Source organism: Diaphorina citri, unplaced genomic scaffold (assembly GCF_000475195.1).
Source record: "Diaphorina citri unplaced genomic scaffold, Diaci psyllid genome assembly version 1.1 scaffold873, whole genome shotgun sequence".
Lineage (NCBI taxonomy): Eukaryota > Metazoa > Arthropoda > Insecta > Hemiptera > Psyllidae > Diaphorina > Diaphorina citri.
The window spans coordinates 35,027-55,263 of NW_007378305.1; the positions used below are offsets into that span (position 1 = coordinate 35,027).

At 37.9% G+C, this 20,237-nt stretch overlaps 1 protein-coding gene across 1 annotated transcript; it reads left to right on the forward strand.

The window, feature by feature from the left end:
- The first annotated feature begins 1,864 nt into the window (after positions 1-1,864).
- Positions 1,865-18,434, forward strand: LOC103512682 (cyclin-dependent kinase 2-like). The gene is made up of 5 exons (XM_026826089.1): positions 1,865-2,238; positions 14,350-14,554; positions 15,429-15,701; positions 16,991-17,194; positions 18,276-18,434. The coding sequence occupies exons 1-5, from the start codon at positions 1,865-1,867 to the stop codon at positions 18,432-18,434; spliced, it is 1,215 nt and encodes a 404-aa protein (XP_026681890.1).
- Positions 18,435-20,237: the final 1,803 nt, after the last annotated feature.

Below are 20,237 nucleotides of genomic sequence, written 5' to 3' on the forward strand. Positions count from 1 at the left end.
TATTGTTGGATTTTTAACACTATTAAAATTTCCATTGTTTTCCTTTCAATAATTTGGTTGCAGTGCTTTCATTTTCATTAACTGGTATATCATTTTCCCACATACCTACCGTTGTAGGATTTCTCGGTACTATTCCTCTGGTATCCTGAATGTAACTATATGAAAGCAGCTTTCAGTACACTTCATGAAGTCAAGTGGAGCTATGACCAAGAGAATAGAGAAATCATAGTATTACTATTATTAGTCATGAAAGGTACAGAATAGGTGTGAGGAGATGTGAGGTAAAAACTGCTCCGTCATGTAGACTTGTAGAGCACCTAAAGTATCCAAGAGTCAGGTGTAAGTTGTCAGTTCTTGGTCATTTTTCTAGTTAGGTCAGTTGATGAAGAGACTATATTCTTCTTCTTATTCTTCTTCGCCTTTTCCCGTGTTTAGACGGGATATTTGGTCAGCCTCTCAATCAGCCCTGGCTAGGGTGATTGCTTTGGGCTGACATTTGGTTTTGGCTACAATTTCATACGCGTGCGGGATGCCATTCGCACTCAACCTTTTACTATTTCTTTAGCAAGGGAAAATTTGAGAGGCATTTTTCTCGAAAACCAACTTTTTGGTACATGGCCCTTTTTAGAGCCTGCTCCACAACTCATAATAAAGTCAAGAAAACAATTTATGGGATATCACATAGGCAACAGACTCATCGCAAGTGATGGTCAAGATGAAGGCCATGATAAAACACACAACACCTAGTTACCTACCCACAGCACTTTAGCAAGGGAAAACTTGAGTGGCATTTTTCTCGGAAACCAACTTTTTGGTACATGGCCCTTTTTAGAGCCTGCTCCACAACTCATGATAAAATCAAGAAAACAATTTATTGAATATCACATAGGCAACAGACTCATCGCAAGTGATGGTCAAGATGAAGGCCATGATAAAACACACAACACCTAGTTACCTACCCACAGCAACACAGACACAGACATACCTGACATTCTCATTTACAATACTTTGTATTGTGTACATCCACACACATGTACACTCAGACAAATATCACACCTTCAATTCTGACAAGAGATTCCCCGCTGAGATGTAAAATCAAAGCCAAGATTATCAAAAATGATTTGGCACCTATAGGTACAAGTACAATTATGTATGGCATACAGGGTGTTCAGCTTATAACTGTCACAAGGAAATCAGCTTATAACTGTCCAAAAGAAAGGAGTTTGTTGTGGGAATCCAATTGACCAATAAAAGACACCACGCCGCTCGCCGAGTAGGTATTGGTATTGATCCCACATAAACCATAATTCCTCCCTCAACTGTGAAAGTTGTGAAGGTTGGGTCTCCTCAGTATTCTTAAATATTAATCTTCATGTGCTGATATATAAGATATATTCCTTGTTACAGGTATTCTCTAGTCCAGATATTCTTCTGTTGATTTATGATATCTTTCCTCCATATGAGCACATGTCAAGTAGCCATGGAGAAACAAACCTTACTGATCATGGAAATCGGAACCCAAGATCCGGCAGGAGGAGAGCCAAGGCTTCTCAGGGAAGGAGTTTGTTGTGGGAATCCAATTGACCAATAAAAGAGACACCACGCCGCTCGCCGAGTAGGTATTGATATTGATCCCACATAAACCATAATTCCTCCCTCAACTGTGAAAGTTGTGAAGGTTGTACCAACAGATTTCTCATAAAAAAGGACTCGGAACAAGTAGAATGCTTTGTTGACTCGAAAAGTGTACCAGGGACTTTTACTCGTACAGGGCCAAAAACTGCCTTATGGATTAATTACTTATGGGCCAGTTGGCTGTTGAAGAGTTTGAAAACCCTGTACATCCCATGGATCACACAGAAACATGGATATACTGACAATGTTGAGATCCATGAGAGTGGACTCGAGACAAGTAGAATGCTTTGTTGACTCGAAAAGTGTACCAGGGACTTTTACTCGTATAGAGCCAAAAACTGCCTTATGGATTAATTACTTATGGGCCAGTTGGCTGTTGAACAGTTTGAACACCCTATACATCCCATGGATCACACAGAAACAAAGATATACTGACAATGTTGAGATTCATGAGAGTATGATCAATGATCATGACGATGGTAATGATAATGATGACCATAACAATGATGATTCAAGGTACAAAATCAGTCGCTGCTCCAACCGCTTCAAGGTACAGTGTCATTCCAATGATCTCGGTATTAAACATTTTGATACTCCTACTCGGTACGCCAACCATACACCAAATTCTTCACCAAACATTTCTCACCCATGACCCATGAGAGTATGATCAATGATCATGACGATGGTAATGATAATGATGACCATAATACTACTCCGGGTCTGAAACATATGCAGACATGAAGAGGAAGACATCTGATAGAGTAGAATGGAGAGCTATAAACCAATCTTGGGATTGAAACAGATGATGATGACCATAATAATGATGATTCAAGGTACAAAATCAGTCGCTGCTCCAACCGCTTCAAGGTACAGTGTCATTCCAATGATCTCGGTATTCAATATCTTGATACTCCTACTCGGTACGCCAACCATACACCAAATTCTTCACCAAACATTTCTCACCCATGACGAATTCGTTCAAGGTTGACGCGAGATTGTCTCTGAGAACTCCAGATGGAAAACCCTTGAGGTTTTTCTTTATTCTGAATAGCCAACGTGGGCTGGGTATGATCATTGTCTGTCTAATCTGACTATAAACTACAAGTACCTGATATGGAGGTACATGAAATATATCCAATATGTAGGTATGTAGCGGCTGGAACGTACATAAATATTGTTTTGTTTGGTACAACTACAGACATTGTTAAATGCAAGTATAGAAAATCCTTCTCGCTTGATTTTACACCTAAATGTAAGAAAAAATGTGTTCGATTAAACAAATAGGTACGTACCACTAGTAATGGAACATAAGAACATTAATGTTGTGTAGGTAGTATGTGTAGTTTTCACATACATAAGTACTCAATAGTGCCCCATGTTTTCAAATAGGAACTCCATAATACCCCAAGTATGTAGGTAGGTACTCAACACTCAACAGTTATGTCTCGTAATGGTTTTCAAATAGCCCCGAGTAATGGGTTTCCCATACTAAATGGTTTTCCTATGTGTCGGGTGTAATGAAATATACCCAATATGTAGGTATGTAGCGGTTGGAACGTACATAAATATTGTTTTGTTTAGTACAACTACATACATTGTTAAATGCAAGTAGAAAATCCTTCCCGCTTGATTTTACACCTAAATGTAAGAAAAAATGTGTTCGATTAAACAAATAGGTACGTACCACTAGTAATGGAACATAAGAACATTACTGATATGGAGGTACATGAAATATACCCAATATGTAGGTATGTAGCGGTTGGAACGTACATAAATATTGTTTTGTTTGGTACAACTACATACATTGTTAAATGCAAGTAGAAAATCCTTTTCGCTTGATTTTACACCTAAATGTAAGAAAAAATGTGTTCGATTAAACAAATAGGTACGTACCACTAGTAATGGAACATAAGAACATTAAATGGGAAACATGGCATTCAATAGTGTAAGTTATGCTCACATAAATAGCAAAGCACCTTGCTAATGCTACGTGCAGCGTTTATATCTGGATGAGATATGGCGATAGTACATGTGAATGCTACAACACTTTTCTACATTAATTACCACCGCTTTTCATTGCCACCTTGTACCATAAATTTGGACAAAGTTATGAACTTAATGACAGAAAGTGTCTGGTAAGAAATATGGAGTATGTCCTTATGGAGGTGCATTGTTTGATACACCAACTGGTTAAAGGCTTCATTTGCAAAGGCCTTGGCTAGTGCCACTGTCGAGGCTTTTGGTCAAGGGTTGTCTGATATCCGGCCAAGGTTTGGAATTAAATTAGTACTTGTCATTTATCACTTGGAAGAGGAACAGTCCAGGAACTTTCATCACCTCCGTGATAACAATACCCACTATTATTACTATTAATTTTATTCATAGTCAAAGAAAGAGGAGTAGAAAGAGCGGTTCAGTTGGCTCACATAAACTTGTCTACAAGTTATCAAAACAACGAAACCGTATGTAAATAGAAATTGCTGTCACGAAGAAGAAGAAGAAAAAAAAAAAAAAAAAAAAAAAAAAATTGAGTACACCAACTGGTTAAAGGCTTCATTTGCAAAGGCCTTGGCTAGTGCCATTGTCGAGGCTTTTGGTCAAGGGTTGTCTGATATCTGGCCAAGGTTTGGAATTAAAGTACTTGTCATTTATCACTTGGAAGTAGAACAGTCCAGGAACTTTCAAGACCTCCGTGATAACAATACCTACTATTATTACTCTTAATTTTATTCATAGTCAAAGAAAGAGGAGTAGAAAGAGCGGTTCAGTTGGCTCACATAAACTTGTCTACAAGTTACGGAATTAAATTAGTACTTGTCATTTATCACTTGGAAGTAGAACAGTCCAGGAACTTTCAAGACCTCCGTGATAACAATACCTAGTATTATTACTCTTAATTTTATTCATAGTCAAAGAAAGAGGAGTAGAAAGAGCGGTTCAGTTGGCTCACATAAACTTGTCTACAAGTTATAAAAATCTGGTGTGAACATCACACGACTTTCTATTACATTAAACTTCTCAACTGTAAGTCGGACAGTTCTAAAAGTTTCACCATTAAACATATGTAAATACATCCTTGTACGTATTTAGGTACAGTGTTAAAGTCTTCAATATTCATGAGTCTATTTGGGGGTTTATGTCCTGTTTTTAGCATAGTCTTGACTAATTCTCGTAATTTGGGTCTTGTTGGTATGTCATATGGTCGATAGTTGAATCCTTTACTTCCCTGTTTTCGGCGATAATGTTGTCTAAACCTCTGGCTATTAAATGTCTTGAATTCCCATATTTGTATTTTGGATCCTTTAGTTCCCTATTTGCTATTTCCAGTCCTCATGTTATCTAAATTTGTGGATACCTACTTCGAGTTTTTCAGGGTTTCGCGTTGATCTTCTCTAATAGACTTTGGCCTCGAGTACTGAAGATATCTGGAGTATCGTTTTCACAAACTCCAGCATCGCTTGATGCAATTTCTCGATGATTTCTCCTATTTTGGCAAAACATGAAATTGATAAATACATTAAGTGTAGGTATGCCGTATGACCTATTCGCCCATACTTATTGATACCGATACAAGTCATACTACCTATATTTATTGATTCTATAGCTTTTGGTAGATAATCTAACTAAGATAATGGGTTGATACCGATACAAGTCATACTACCTATATTTATTGATTCTATAGCTTTTGGTAGATAATCTAACTAAGATAATGGATAGTGAAGTGGAGGCAGCCTTCCTAGAAGGATCTAATTGGCTAGATATTCTGATAGCTGAGTCCAATAGGGAACACAGACATTCTAGTATCTGTTCTACATATAGGTATGGATTTAGTGACTATTAAACTTATTTGAAATGAAATCATGTTCCAATCAAATAGACAGAACGAAAGGTATGACCTTAACAATAGAAATTGAGCAAATATACCCGCGTGATTGAACAGTGAATTCAAATGTTATTGATTTAGCGCAGGAACTGCTCGCTGTCTTAATAGATAAAGCTAATTGAACAGTAATATCTTACTTGCTGCTATTGTTTATAATCAACTCATGTGCGAAAATATTCCTCATGATGAATAGAATAAACAAATCAAACAATATCGAAAACATCAGAACGTGGAACAAAATTAAATAATGATTTCAATCACGACATCAGAACGTTTCCATAGAGGTCAACAAACTACTAGATAGCAAACTGACGGAAAATATAAACTGACTCATTAGAGAATCTAAATACAATCCCTTGTCGTGATATGTAGGTATGGGTGAAAAGACACACAATATTGATTTTATCAAAGAATTTATGCAGATTATGTTCCTTGATAGAATTTGTAAATTTATGAGTCATCAACTCAACATATTATGTAGATATCTCTAAGGTTTAGCTATCCCTAATGTCTGTCCTACCTATCTTCATTAGATATTTAGACAGATAATAGGGGCAGAGATCTACATATTCCTCTGCTATTGAACTAAAACATCTTAAAACCCTTTTTCCTTTGAGACGAAAATTACGAGAAAGGTTGACTCAAGGAATTGACGACGAATGGTAACATTCCCAAAAAAGCAAACACAGATTGTCCAAATAGTAAACAATTCGCTGTTAGTACATTAAGGAGGCAAATTCAATGATCATCTCATCAAAACAAAGTGTTATCACCGTGAAAATTGTACGAAGTTTGTAGTTTTCAAAGAGCATAAGCTTATAGCATCTAGTCTTGGTAAATCAGATCACTCTTTGTTCCTTAGAATATGGCGTGCTGTATTCTCACACCTACTAACGCACTTTTCTCCATTTCCCAGCTTCTTATTATCTTTTGCATCTCCCTGTGTTTTCATCTTCTCCTTTTCTCAAATTCATGCCTCTTTTTATTTTACTATAAAACGAATAATGGGGCACTTTCGCTTGTCCTTTTTGACTCCAATTTTCTGAATTTACAACCCAGTGGTTCTAATAGTAGGTGTTAAACAATTTCATCTCTGTGATGTGTCATCCATATGTTACATTTGCCAAATTGGTCTTCACGCTTCTCCAATAGATGGTTGGCCAGGTTCGATTCCCGGCGGTGTCAAGAAATTTGTATCATGCAAATGATTGATTCCGTGACTGGCTGTTGCGGGGCCCACTCAGCCTCGTGATATTTTACCGAGTTTGTTAATGCAGTTTCCATTGGAGCAGTAGTCAATTTTCAGTTTCCCGAAATGAAATGACACCTAGACTTGTGTCTAGACAGTTCGAGAGTTAATTGAAATCACCCTGATTCTAACAAACTTGGCACGAGTCAATAAAACAAGATCAGTTATGAATGACAGGTCTATATGAACTTACACTAAGTAGGTATTTGCCACCGGTTACATTGTAAACAACTTCTCAGAACCCGCATTGACCACGTGCTTGGTTTGAGGTTATGGTAGACCTTGAGGTGTAGTCGTAGTAATTATAAGGTCATTGAGATCTTTATGAATGAACCCGTTGGTGAATGAGTAATCAATATACAGGTCACCTCCTTCTGCTGCGTCAAGCTCCGTCCCACCTCCTTCTGCTGCGTCAAGCTCCGTCCTACCTCCTTCTGCTGCGTTAAAAACAACGAAACCGTATGTAAATAGAAATTGCTGTCACGAAGAAAAAAACACAGAATATTGAATATCACCGCACCTCTGCAGTAAGCTCATTATTTACATTAGCGACCAAATTCTGTACCATATCCGGTGTGTGAGTACCAGCTGCTGTTTCAGTAAATTCCTATCCAGTATCCAGCTCATTTGAGGGAGAGAGAGAGAGAGAGAGAGAGAGAGAGAGCAGTTTCGTTCAAAACCCAACCTTTTTTCTCTAGACCGGAGCAAAAAAGCATTTTCAGAGAAGAACTAATATGGACATTAATGTGTATCATCATAATTATTATCATCAATTATGCCTCAGCTGTGGACAACCATCTAACAATGTTGTCAAAAAATAAAAATGCAAAACAAAAAAAAAAGTCTACAAATTTGGTATGACTGACCGTAAAAAAGTCCGGGGAGAAGCAAACCTCGAACAACTCGGAATATTCGGTAGTGCCTAGAGATATAGGTTCATCAGTAGACGGGCCTTCATTATTTTTCACCATTTTTTCATCACTAGTCTCACTTCCTAGGTATTATTTTCACTATATTTTTTCTAGGTATTATGTTCGGTTTAGGTATATTATTGCCATAGAGGTTTTATTTTCACTATATTTCCCTAGGTATTATATTCGGTTTAGGTATATTTTTTCTATAGGTGCAGATAGTATTCTGCTCGATTGACTCCATGGCAATAATTGTAATAGCAATTGCCAGACCGTAGTAACATGGGTGTATAAAAAAATTACCCAAATATAAATATAACTACATAATTCTATGTAAAATATAACTCTATATCTGTATAAAAGATGTAGGAACATGGGCCGGCAATAATTGTAATAGCAATACCCAGACCGTAGTAACATGGGTGTATAAAAAATTACCCAAATATAAATATAACTACATAATTCTATGTAAAATTTAACTCTATATCTGTATAAAAGATGTAGGAACATGGGCCTATGCCTATGCTCCCAGATCTTTAGGCAAATGGCTAAAGTAAAGCAAAAGGTGATATTGAATTATACGCTTGGATCTCTAACAACATCTTCACTGCCCATAATACAAGACACATTGCCTATACATAACACAAGATACACTGCCCATAAAAGTCATAAGACCCATAGTTCAAAACATCTACAGAAATGCACATAGATATGTAGATAGAGAGGAGGAACTTGTTTTTTTAGAATATTAACCTCAATATTCCCGGTCTAATGGAAGATGACAGCTGTTGTATGTTTCCCTACATAGGACAAACTTGTATTCAATATTAACCTCAATATTCCCGGTCTAATGGAAGATGACAGCTGTTGTATGTTTCCCTACATAGGACAAACTTGTATTCATGTTGGTTGCTAGATAAGTCACTATGATATTTTATGTAGGTATTTAGATACAGTACAAGAAGTATTAGCCATGATTTCAGTTGGTTGGGGGCGCTTTCCCCTTTTCTTCAAATTTTAGGGGCAACCACTTCATGCTACCAATGCCCGGTCCACACTTTGAGATTAAATTAAAGGGCTGTAGATTTGGGGCCATTTGTAGATGCACATCACACTGTAATTACATGTTTTTTTTTATTCTGATTTACTGAGTTCAGGGCCGTAGCCAGGATTTTGTCAAGGGAGGCCCCGAGAGTCCAAACACAAGTATTCACTTTCCTCCAGTCCAGTCACCCTGAACTATTCTAGAAAACAATACAGTATGGATCTAAGATAATCTGAGAGTAATTTGTTAGCGTCACATTACCATTATGTTATTGTTATCATAAAGTTATTAAATGTTATTATGGTAGACTATTGGTATACCCAGAGTAGCTTTTTAATCAAATAGTAGATGGGCGTCGCCCTACATGACCCTCTAGATGACCTTTGCTATGACCTAGGGTTTGGGGTCAATCTATTCACTATTGTCTTAAAGATAACCATTTACCAGACCATACTAGTGAGCAGAGTAAGTCAGGGTGTCATATGGGTTCAGGGGGGGCCGTTTCCTCTGGTTCAAAATAACGCCTTCCCGTCAAAAAAGTTATAAAATTCTATGAAATTTTTGGGTAGTAAAAAAAGGGGGCAGGGGCACCGGATGAAGGGGCAGGGGGCACCCTTGAACAAATGGAATAATAACTCCTTCCACCCCCCCGAGTCTAATTGGCTCCCTATGCCGAACGCACGTGTCTGGAGAATTAATAACTTGAACCCAAATACCCTATGTGTACCTCCCAGCTGCTAGGATATCCAACATTGGGTACACTGCCCCCAATAATTAAAAGAAAGGTTCCGCTTGTTATATATTAAATTTGTATCTACCCCCCTCCCAGGTGCCGGGGTTCCGGGGTATCCAATTTGGGGTACAGTGCCCCTAATTTAAAGTAGGGTTCAGCGTGCTTTACCTTCTGTTACCTCTGTAGGGTTCACCTAATACACCCTTTATCACCCTTCATTACCGTTCGACCTTTCATATTGGAGATATTTGTTCGAGGGCCCTTCGACCTTTTTTGTGTTTGTTCCGTTGTTTGTTTTATAAGTTGATTACTTAATTAGTTTTGTGTGAGGGTACGTTTTAGCAGGGATGCACACCTAGGCAATTCTTAGGAAGCGATATTAGTTGTCTTTTAACATGATACTGAAGGTTTCGTTCAAATCCATACCTTCATAATTTTATTAGATGACTTACTATATCTTGGGTTGGTAGTCTTAAAAGGCAGTAGCAGTAGAAACTATGGGGCCAATTTGTGGGGAGGCAAAGGGGTGGTTGGAAGATCTGGGAAGGTTGGCCATTGTTAAAAATGCCTGGTTGTCTAGGTACTGAGCTTTACATGTGTGTTGCAAAGATTTCCATTTCCTAGTCCTGATGCTTGTCTAGTATTGAGCTTACTGCATGTGTGTGTACTATTATGTCCTATTTCCTATGCCTGCTTGTGTGGTATTGAGTTATTGAGTGAGTAGATTGGTGTCCTGCATTTGTCTGATGTACTCTGTTTGTGGTGATTCAGTCATTTGTTTATCTGCAACTAGCTGAAGTACCAAGTGGTTAAGGCTCCTTCCTTCATAAGTGGGAATTCGACTAGGGTAGAAGAATTTACTGCTGGGGTAAACGGACGCATTGGTCTCACTAGTACAAAAGTTCAAGTACATGATGATTTCAGGTCCATCATTCAAATTGTTGTTCCAATGCTGCCTCAAACGCTTCTCCTCCCCAAACTCTCCTTCCTGAAGGTACATCAATACACAATTACACACACACACTGCAAGTACTAAGAAAACAAACAGGGATCTCGAGTTAAATAGAAAGTAGAAAGCATGTGAAAAGGAAAAGTTCTCTCCATCTCTTGTTAAGAGATCCCCTTGACAAATTGGATCCTTTACCAAAGTCCACACATACACCATACACCCAATTCATTACCAACACCCTCACATCAGAGCTTTTTACAACCCGAAAGTTTTTTCTCTCCGGAACAAACTTTTCCAAGAACTTTTCCTTTCATTTCTTTTCCTGCCCTTTTTACTTTCTATTACTACAGTATAGCGGAGCTATACTAGTAATGAAAGTATTGCAATCGGTCCAAATTTTCAAAATCGGGAGTCCTGCATTTGTCTGATGTACTCTGTTTGTGGTAATTCAGTCATTTGTTTATCCGCAACTAGGTAGCTGAAGTACCAAGTGGTTAAGGTTCCTTCCTTCATATGTGGAAATTTGACTAGGGTAGAAGAATTTACTGCTGGGGTAAACGGACGCATTCGTCTCACTGGTACAAAAGTAACAAAATCCGACAAGTACATGATGATCTCAGGTCCATCGTTCAAATTGTTGTTCCAATGCTGCCTCAAACGCTTCTCCTCCCCAAACTCTCCTTCCTGAAGGTACATCAATACACACACACAGGTACTAAGAAAATAAACAGGGATCTCGAGTTAAATAGAAAGTAGAAAGCATGTGAAAAAGAAAAGTTCTCTCCATCTCTTGTTAAGAGATCCCCTTGACAAATTATTGGATCCTTTACCAAAGTCCACACATACACCCCATTCATTACCAACACCCTCACTTCAGAGCTTTTTACAACCCGAAAGTTTTTTCGAAACAGGGATCTCGAGTTAAATAGAAAGTAGAAAGCATGTGAAAAAGAAAAGTTCTTTCCATCTCTTGTTAAGAGATCCCTTTGACAAATTGGATCCTTTACCAAAGTCCACACATACACCCCATTCATTACCAACACCCTCACTTCAGAGCTTTTTACAACCCGAAAGTTTTTTCTCTCCGGAACAAAACTTTTCCAAGAACTTTTCCTTTCATTTCTTTTCCTGCCCTTTTTTTTATTATTCTTTAAGAAAAAGTTCTTTATGGTAGTCACTCTTATGTTTATGACTTTTGAACGAAAATTTCTTTTGCTCCCCAACTTTTGTGTTTATTGCTTCCTCAGAAGAGGAAAGTTTTTTGTCAAAAGAAGCGAGAAAATCTTTTTTAGCTTGGAAATTTATGTAATTTAATTTAGTTAAAATTGTGTTCCTTTCATCATATTTGTCTAGAATTCTCCTTTTCTCGTGATATTTGTTTCTTTTTAAAAAAAGTTCTTTATGGTAGTCACTCTTATGTTTATGACTTTTGAACGAAAATTTCTTTTGCTCCCCAACTTTTCTGTTTATTGCTTCCTCAGAAGAGGATAGTTTTTTTGTCAAAGGAAACGAGAAAATCTTTTGGCTTGGAAATTTATGTAATTTAATTTAGTTAAAATTGTGTTCCTTTCATCATATTTGTCTAGAATTCTCCTTTTCTCGTGATATTTGTTTGTCTAATAACTCCAATATCTTATCAACCCATAATTACGAATTGCTGCAGTGGAACCAATCCAGTTTCAGAGGAAGAGTCGCCATAAAAGGGCCTGAAATTTGTCAGAAAAAATGGGATTAAGCGTTAAACTTCGAGAAATCGGATGGTTTAATTGGACTAAATCCTCAAACAAATAAACAGACAAACTATTGGTAAATCAGAGCACTCTTTATTCCTTAGAATATGGCGTGCTGTATTCTCACACCTACTAACGCACTTTTCTCCATTTCCCAGCTTCTTATTAGCTTTTGCATCTCCCTGTGTTTTCATCTTCTCCTTTTCTCAAATTCATGCCTCTTTTTATTTTACTATAAAACGAATAATGGGGCACTTTCGCTTGTCCTTTTTGACTCCAATTTTCTGAATTTACAACCCAGTGGTTCTAATAGTAGATGTTAGACAATTTTATCTCTGTGATGTGTCATCCATATGTTACATTTGCCAAATTAGTCTTCACGCTTCTCCAATAGATGGTTGGATTGGTTGGTGTCGGTATTCTCCGAGAGTTATGTACGTGGCTGGTTCATGCCACCTTCGAATACAGGTGGATGGTTTTTGCTAGCTGAACGTCAATATGAGAGAGCGCGGGCGTGAATAAGTAAACAAGTGTGAAACCATTTTAGCTAATTATCGCTTGATGGGTGTAAGGCCAAAATGATAAATGATAGATAATAATATTAATAATTAGGTATTTAAATTTTGCGTTGGAAATGTTAGGATATAGAATATTTTTTTTGCGGTGCAAAAGAGGCGCAAACGACCTGTCTATCAGTGTTAAAGCGCCTAAAGGGAAACAAAAAACTACTAACTAATCAACCAATCATAGATAAACATAAATGTTCAACCATTTTAATTATGGTGCTAAATTGCTAATATAATAATATTTTACTTTTCATGACTCAGCAAATTCAGTATATAGGTATATTTTTGCAAACTATTATGATAAATCGAGTCACATTATCTCCGACTATTTTTACTTTGATTCAAAATTTGCAACGTGTGGGCAAGTTGTTATTTTAGCTGACTCGTTTCCGCTTGTGATTTTAGTGAAATGATTAAAGAGGTTTAGTATGTCATCAATGACATTATGATTTAATGACCATTTTGGTTTTGACTGCCGTTGCAGTTGACGAATTTTTCTGAAATTTGCACCTGTTTTATCAAATATTTTATTTTGAACATACCTACGTAAATAATAGTTACAAATGAAATAATTTTTGTTCACCTTTGTACTTTGGGATTACCTATTGGTGTTGTAAGTGTAAGATATTTGAAAATGTAATTTACCAACATGAAGTCAACTCCTTTCTTCATTGAGTACATAAAGTTATCTTCTTGCGAGGTCTCGATCCAATGACCTCTACACTGTGAGACCACCATGCAACACATGTAGTGGGTAATGCTGGGTATATCTTCCGTGATTCCATTGAGGTCTTGTATCGATTTGAGGTCTGACTTAAAATGAAAATATTAATTATGGTAATGGTAATGGTAATGATATTACTTTTATTTAACAATAATTACAAAACATGGTAAAAAACAATTGAACAAGCAAAATGATAAATAGGTATTCAAATAAAACACTTTCCACACAGCACGGGGAAGTGCGGGGGAAACAGCTTCAGAACGTAACCTAGGCAACGGAATCCAGGCAACCGACTGTTATTGATTTTTCACTATCGTATCATACGAATTTTCGACTATTAAAAAAATGCTAAAAAATGATATTTACAATCAAAAATCTGCTGATTTGACCAAAGAAATCAAATCCCCGATACTAAATCTGTATCTATGCAAAAAATCACAAAAAAATACCACTTGAAACTACTTGTAAATATTAAAAGACACGAGAGTAAATTTTGCGTGCGGACGAGAGTAGATATTAAGAAGTGAAAAACTAGCCCCATTGCTTGGTGGTTAAAACCGTCGGCTATTAAACCAACCTCAAAAGGTGCAGTGCTCGTCGCGGTGCACTTGGGATCTAGAGGTTGGTGGTTCGAGTCCAGGGCAAGTCACTAAATTTAGCGTAGTATATTAAGCGGGGAGCGACATTTGTGTCAAGCTTAACACAATTAAAATTCCTCCTTTTTCTTCCATCGGCTATTAAACAGGAAGGTGTCGGACGAATCCCGGCCAAGGTATGGAATTTTCTCCTCAATATTGGCTGCCTCGGGGTTTCTGTCTAAACAATAATGAGTGTTTCTGTCTAATGAGTGTTTCTGTTATAATAATAATTATTACTATTTTAGTTTTTATTGTATTATTATATATCCTCCTCCCCCCCCCTCAGGTCTCGAGTGCAAGTAGAAGGTGTACCATCGACTGCTCTACGAGAGATCTCAGTCCTCAAAGAACTTAAACATCCCAATGTGATTCGCCTACACGATGTGATTCCTGTGGACTTCAAACTATTCCTGGTGTTTGAATTCCTGCGACAGGATCTGAAGGATTTCCTGCAAACCACACCCGTTCCTGTACCACCTGCTCTCGCCAAGGTAAAACTAGAAAAGTCTGTGGAACAACTTAAGGCTCAATGCTAAAAAGGAAAGAAAAAAATAGGAGATCATTAGGCAAAAAAATCTGTGGAATATCTAAAGGCTCAAAGCCCAAAAATAATAATAATAAATAAATGTATTTTAAAAATCTAAGAAAACCTCTTCACGAATTTTATAATTTTATGAATTTGACAGCATTTGTTACTAGCTAAGAGCCTCCTTTACTAATTCTATCTTCTTTTTCTCCCCTATTGCCGCCTCTGGTAGCTACTTGGCTAAAGTAAGCAGCTAGGTACCTAACTTCAACTTTTTTTCTATGACTTCTATAGATCCAAGGTAATTTGATTGAAAAAAAAAAAAAAAAATGCTCCCGTACGCGATGTCGTAACATGAACTGTCCCAAGGAAGTTTTCAAAGTTTCACGTTTCAACACATTAAGTTGTGGTTACACTGAATTTCCGACCTTTCAAAGATACTTTTTCGTAGTTTTGACTTCAGATTTAGATTTTTCACAACTTTTTACATAGAAATCAACCTTTTATTCATATTTTTTTTTTTTTTTTTTTTTTTTTTTTCCCCAATAGTGTTCCCCCGCCGTTTTTATTTCGTAGCAATGAAACAACTGCTACATTAGACGCATGTGGTCTGTGTCGTAGCATGCCCATCTGTGTCTCTTCTCGCCGATCTAATGAGAGGCATACTACGGGATTGGCATGCTAGGACACAGACAACAAGAGTCTAGTGTAGCGGTTGTTTCATTGCTACAAAATAAATTCTTTTTTTTTTAATCCAAATGCATATCCCAAATGCATATTCTTTTTCTTTTAACCCAAATGCATATCCTCTGTTTAATCCTTTTCTTGTTCTCACACAGAGCTACCTATATCAACTACTCGAAGCCCTGCGCTACTGCCACTCTCGTCGCATCATTCATCGGGATCTCAAACCACAGAACATCCTAATCAACAAGTCCGGAGCACTCAAGCTTGCAGACTTTGGCCTCTCCAGGGCATTCACTATTCCAATGAACCGCTATACACATGAGGTGGTGACACTGTGGTACCGGCCTCCTGAGATATTGCTCGGTGCTAAGGTGTACTCGACCACAGTTGATATTTGGTCAGCCGGGTGTATCTTTAGTGAAATGGTACTTAAGTGAGAGGAACATAGTGATTTTTTTTTTTGTAATGAGAACTGATCTTCCCTTTTTTTTAATGAAAAATTACCTTCCTATAGGTGGCTACACCATTTTTTACGTACTTTATTACTTACCACATGTTTTGCTCCCCTATTTAATACCATACAAAATTCAACAGAGTCTTGAGTGGAAGGTAACCTACCACTAGGTGAGGTTAACATCCGTCGAAAGCCTTCTCTACCATAAACGCCTTTAAGAGCTTTCTTAATATGTGGTCACATTCTTGAATAAATGGGGTAAAGATGAGTCCCAGTACTGTCATTTTTAAACAGTTAATAATAAACGAATATTAGGATTGGTTTAATAGTTTTTCTTCCTTCTTTCCCATGTAGAGTTGTAGACAAATGTTTTTCCTTTCTCATTATAGGAGATCATTAGGCAAAAAAAAAAAAACCTGTGGAATATCTAAAGGCTCAATACTATTTTTTTACACTTTTTTTATGCTCTTACATTCTTTTCTTTTTCTTTTAACCCAAATGCATATCCTCTATTTAATTATTTTCTTCTTCTCACACAGAGCTACCTATATCAACTACTTGAAGCCCTGCGCTACTGCCACTCTCGTCGCATCATTCATCGGGATCTCAAACCACAGAACATCCTAATCAACAAGTCCGGAGCGCTCAAGCTTGCAGACTTTGGCCTCTCCAGGGCATTCACTATTCCAATGAACCGCTATACACATGAGGTGGTGACACTGTGGTACCGGCCTCCTGAGATATTGCTCGGTGCTAAGGTGTACTCAACCACAGTTGATATTTGGTCAGCCGGGTGTATCTTTAGTGAAATGGTAAGTGAGAGGAACATAGTGATTTTTTATTATTATTTCTTTTTTTTTTGTAATGAGAACTGATCTTCCCTTTTTTTTAATGAAAAATTACCTTCCTATAGGTGGCTACACCATTTTTTACGTACTTTATTACTTACCACATGTTTTGCTCCCCTATTTAATACCATACAAAATTCAACAGAGTCTTGAGTGGAAGGTAACCTACCACTAGGTGAGGTTAACATCCGTCGAAAGCCTTCTCTACCATAAACGCCTTTAAGAGCTTTCTTAATATGTGGTCACATTCTTGAATAAATGGGGTAAAGATGAGTCCCAGTACTGTCATTTTTAAACAGTTAATAATAAACGAATATTAGGATTGGTTTAATAGTTTTTCTTCCTTCTTTCCCATGTAGAGTTGTAGACAAATGTTTTTCCTTTCTCATTTTCCAATTTTCCCTCCCCCTAGATCACCAAGAAAACCCTATTCGCGGGTGACTCAGAGATAGATCAGCTGTTTCGGATTTTCCGCACTTTGGGTACCCCTCATGAGGACGTTTGGCCGGGGGTTAGCAAGCTGCCCATCTACAAGACAGACTTCCCCGAGTGGCGGCCGAAAAAGTTCAGTGAGATTCTCAACCTACCAGACCCTCTGGCTGTAGATGTCTTCTCGGTAAGTTTTTCTATGTAGTTTTTCCTCTACTTTTCCATCCCTCTCCTATACCACCAGGATAAAAAAGGTATATTCATGTAGTTTTTCCTCTACTTTTCTTTCCCCCCCCCTCTCCTATCCCAGCAGGATAAACAAGGTATATTCTATTCTACAAGTACCTAAAAACGGCTACTTTCTCTGTGGCGTATAATATCTCTAGTAGCGCGGTCAAACTTTCTTGACTTGGCGGGGCGGAGCGCTACCGCCCTCCTTAAACTGACTGTAATTCCGTACCGAATTGAAACCAAATGAAACCGAACACTCCCTCGACACGAATAGGTTTAATTAGGTGTCTATCTCTATTTGTATTTATTAAAGTGGTGAGGGCCAGCCTAGTTAGCTTGGTTGGTAGAGCGTGTAAGCGCTAGGTCGGGGGTTCGATTCCCACCCGGGGCCAATTTTATCCTGAACGGATAATGTTCGGTCTCGAGTCCTCCATCAAGAAATTGTGTACATATGTGTAAAAACTAGTCTAAAAGCAGCGCGCACACTTCTACGTCCCAAACACGTTCCACCACCATCTCGACTAGGTTGTTTCATAAAAGATAATATGCATGCTTTTATTAATCAACTTGGAACAAGCGATCCATCTTCCGCGCCAACTAGGCTGGATAGGTTTTTATTTTGGTTTAACATTGATGTTTTCAGAAAATCATGGCCCTGGATCCCAAGCAGCGCGTCTCTGCCAAACCCGGGGCCAATTTTATCCTGAACGGATAATGTTCGTTCTCGAGTCCTCCATCAAGAAATTGTTTATGTGTAAAAACTAAAAAAGCAGCGCGCACACTTCTACGTCCCAAACACGTTCCACCACGATCTCGACTAGGTTGTTTCATAAAAGATAATATGCATGCTTTTATTAATCAACTTGGAACAAGCGATTCATCTTCCGCGCTAACTAGGCTGGATAGGTTTTTATTTTGGTTTAACATTGATGTTTTCAGAAAATCATGGCCCTGGATCCCAAGCAGCGCGTCTCTGCCAATTCCGCGCTAACTAGGCTGGATAGGGTTTTATTTTGGTTTAACATTGATGTTTTCAGAAAATCATGGCCCTGGATCCCAAGCAGCGCGTCTCTGCCAAGACCATCCTGCAACATGAGTATTTCAATCAAGTGGAAATGGTGAAACCCACACTGGGTAAAACCCCGATCAAAACTGGAGGCAAGGAAGACTTTAACATTTTCAGCGACAGAAAGTAGTCGTATATTGTCAGGATATCGTTTTGTTTGTCTTGCTAGTTGATCTCTGTTTCTGAGTGAAATTAGTAGTGCTCTAGTCATCCAAGGTTTAAGTGGAGTCAGTTTGTTGGAGTAAGTCTTAGTTTCAGTACATGCAAAGGTAATTTTCGTAATTTTCATTCATTTTTGTTAATTTACTAGCTGTTTTCCCGGAACTTGGCTACGGAGGAAATGGTTGCAAAGGTAATTTTCGTAATTTTCATTCATTTTTGTTAATTTACTAGCTGTTTTCCCGGAACTTGGCTACGGAGGAAATGGTTTTGGGAATCGAACCTGAAACATTACTCCCCTTAAATTGCTTCCTTTTTTTATTGGTAGAGGGAACTGTAACTGCTAAGGTTTTATCGCCCCGAAATCGAAGAGAGAAGGAAGACAAGATAGGAAAACGCCAGCCGTTCCGAGAGCGAATATTATCCACCCCGGGTGGGTATCGAACCCGAGGCCTAGTGCTTCCAAGGCAGACGCCCTACCCTCCAAACTAGGCTGGCTACTAGCCAATTTGAAGTCATTTAGAATTGTACCGATTTTGTGAAAGTTTCGACTAGTATTTCGAGCCAGAAAATTGCTTCAGTGAAATTTTATTTTCGCATCTCCTATTTGAATTCGTTTTTCCTAAATCTAGTATCATTCTTTCGGGCTGAAAAACGTTGTTTGTCTCTTGGAATTTTTCTTAAAAAGTAAATATTGAATTCTCGGGTTCTTTTTTAGCATCTTTTCTTAGCACCTACCGAATAACTTTTTTCTAGAGTTTACCTCGTGCTTGGTGGGTCCAATCTTACCTTTTCTTGAACACTTTTTCCTCCGAAATAAGCCTTTGCTTTTAGAATTTTGCTCTCAATTGAAGAATTAAGTGGAATAAGTTGAGTTACTATTAAGTGCAGAGTAGTGCCTATCAGTGAAAACTTCTAGCTCATTTTCACCTATTTTTTTCCGGTTGAAGTGATGTTTGCTAGAGTTTACCTCGTGCTTGGTGGTTCCAATCTTACCTTTTCTTGAACACTTTTTCCTCTGAAATAAGCCTTTGCTTTTACAATTTTGCTCTCAATTGAAGAATCAAGTGGAAGAGTTTACCTCGTGCTTGGTGGGTCCAATCTTACCTTTTCTTGAACACTTTTTCCTCTGAAATAAGCCTTTGCTTTTACAATTTTGCTCTCAATTGAAGAATCAAGTGGAATAAGCTGAGTTACTATTAAGTGCAGAGTAGTGCCTATCAGTGAAAACTTCTAGCTCATTTTCACCTATTTTTTTCCGGTTGAAGTGATGTTTGTTTATGTGGAATAAGCTGAGTTACTATTAAGTGCAGAGTAGTGCCTATCAGTTAAAACTTCTAGCTCATTTTCACCTATTTTTTTCCGGTTGAAGTGATGTTTGCTATCTTCACGTTGGTGTGTTTCGTGTTTCTTGTGTTCTGCTAGACATTTTATGTTAACAAGACTAGGTCATATTCTGGTGAGGATATTTTGGTTCTGTGTGCTGTATGGTGTGCTACCTCTAGCCAGGTAAGTCAAGGGTAAGGAACATTAATCTACCAAAGTCTGACTGGGGGACGTTGAACTGGGAGTAGACCAGCTTAGTCTAGCTGGGGGACTTTAAACAGGGAGTAGACCAGCCTGAAGTTTCCCTTGCTAAAGAAATAGCAAAAGTTGCGTGCAAAGGGCATCCACTCGTAAATTTTTTGTAGCCAAAACTAAATTTCAGCCCAAAGTAAGGTACTTGTGCAGAAGTCACGTCCGTGGAATATTGCTACCAAAGGAACTGGCACAA

What these genes read in the sequence shown, in the direction of transcription:
- LOC103512682 (XM_026826089.1), top strand. Translation starts at nt 1,865, where the DNA reads ATGGATATACTGACAATGTTGAGATCCATGAGAGTGGACTCGAGACAA. An exon ending in CATTTTGATACTCCTACTCG is followed by an intron (nt 2,239 to 14,349) that starts GTACGCCAACCA and finishes CCCCCCCCTCAG; the next exon opens with GTCTCGAGTGCAAGTAGAAG. An exon ending in TACCACCTGCTCTCGCCAAG is followed by an intron (nt 14,555 to 15,428) that starts GTAAAACTAGAA and finishes GTTCTCACACAG; the next exon opens with AGCTACCTATATCAACTACT.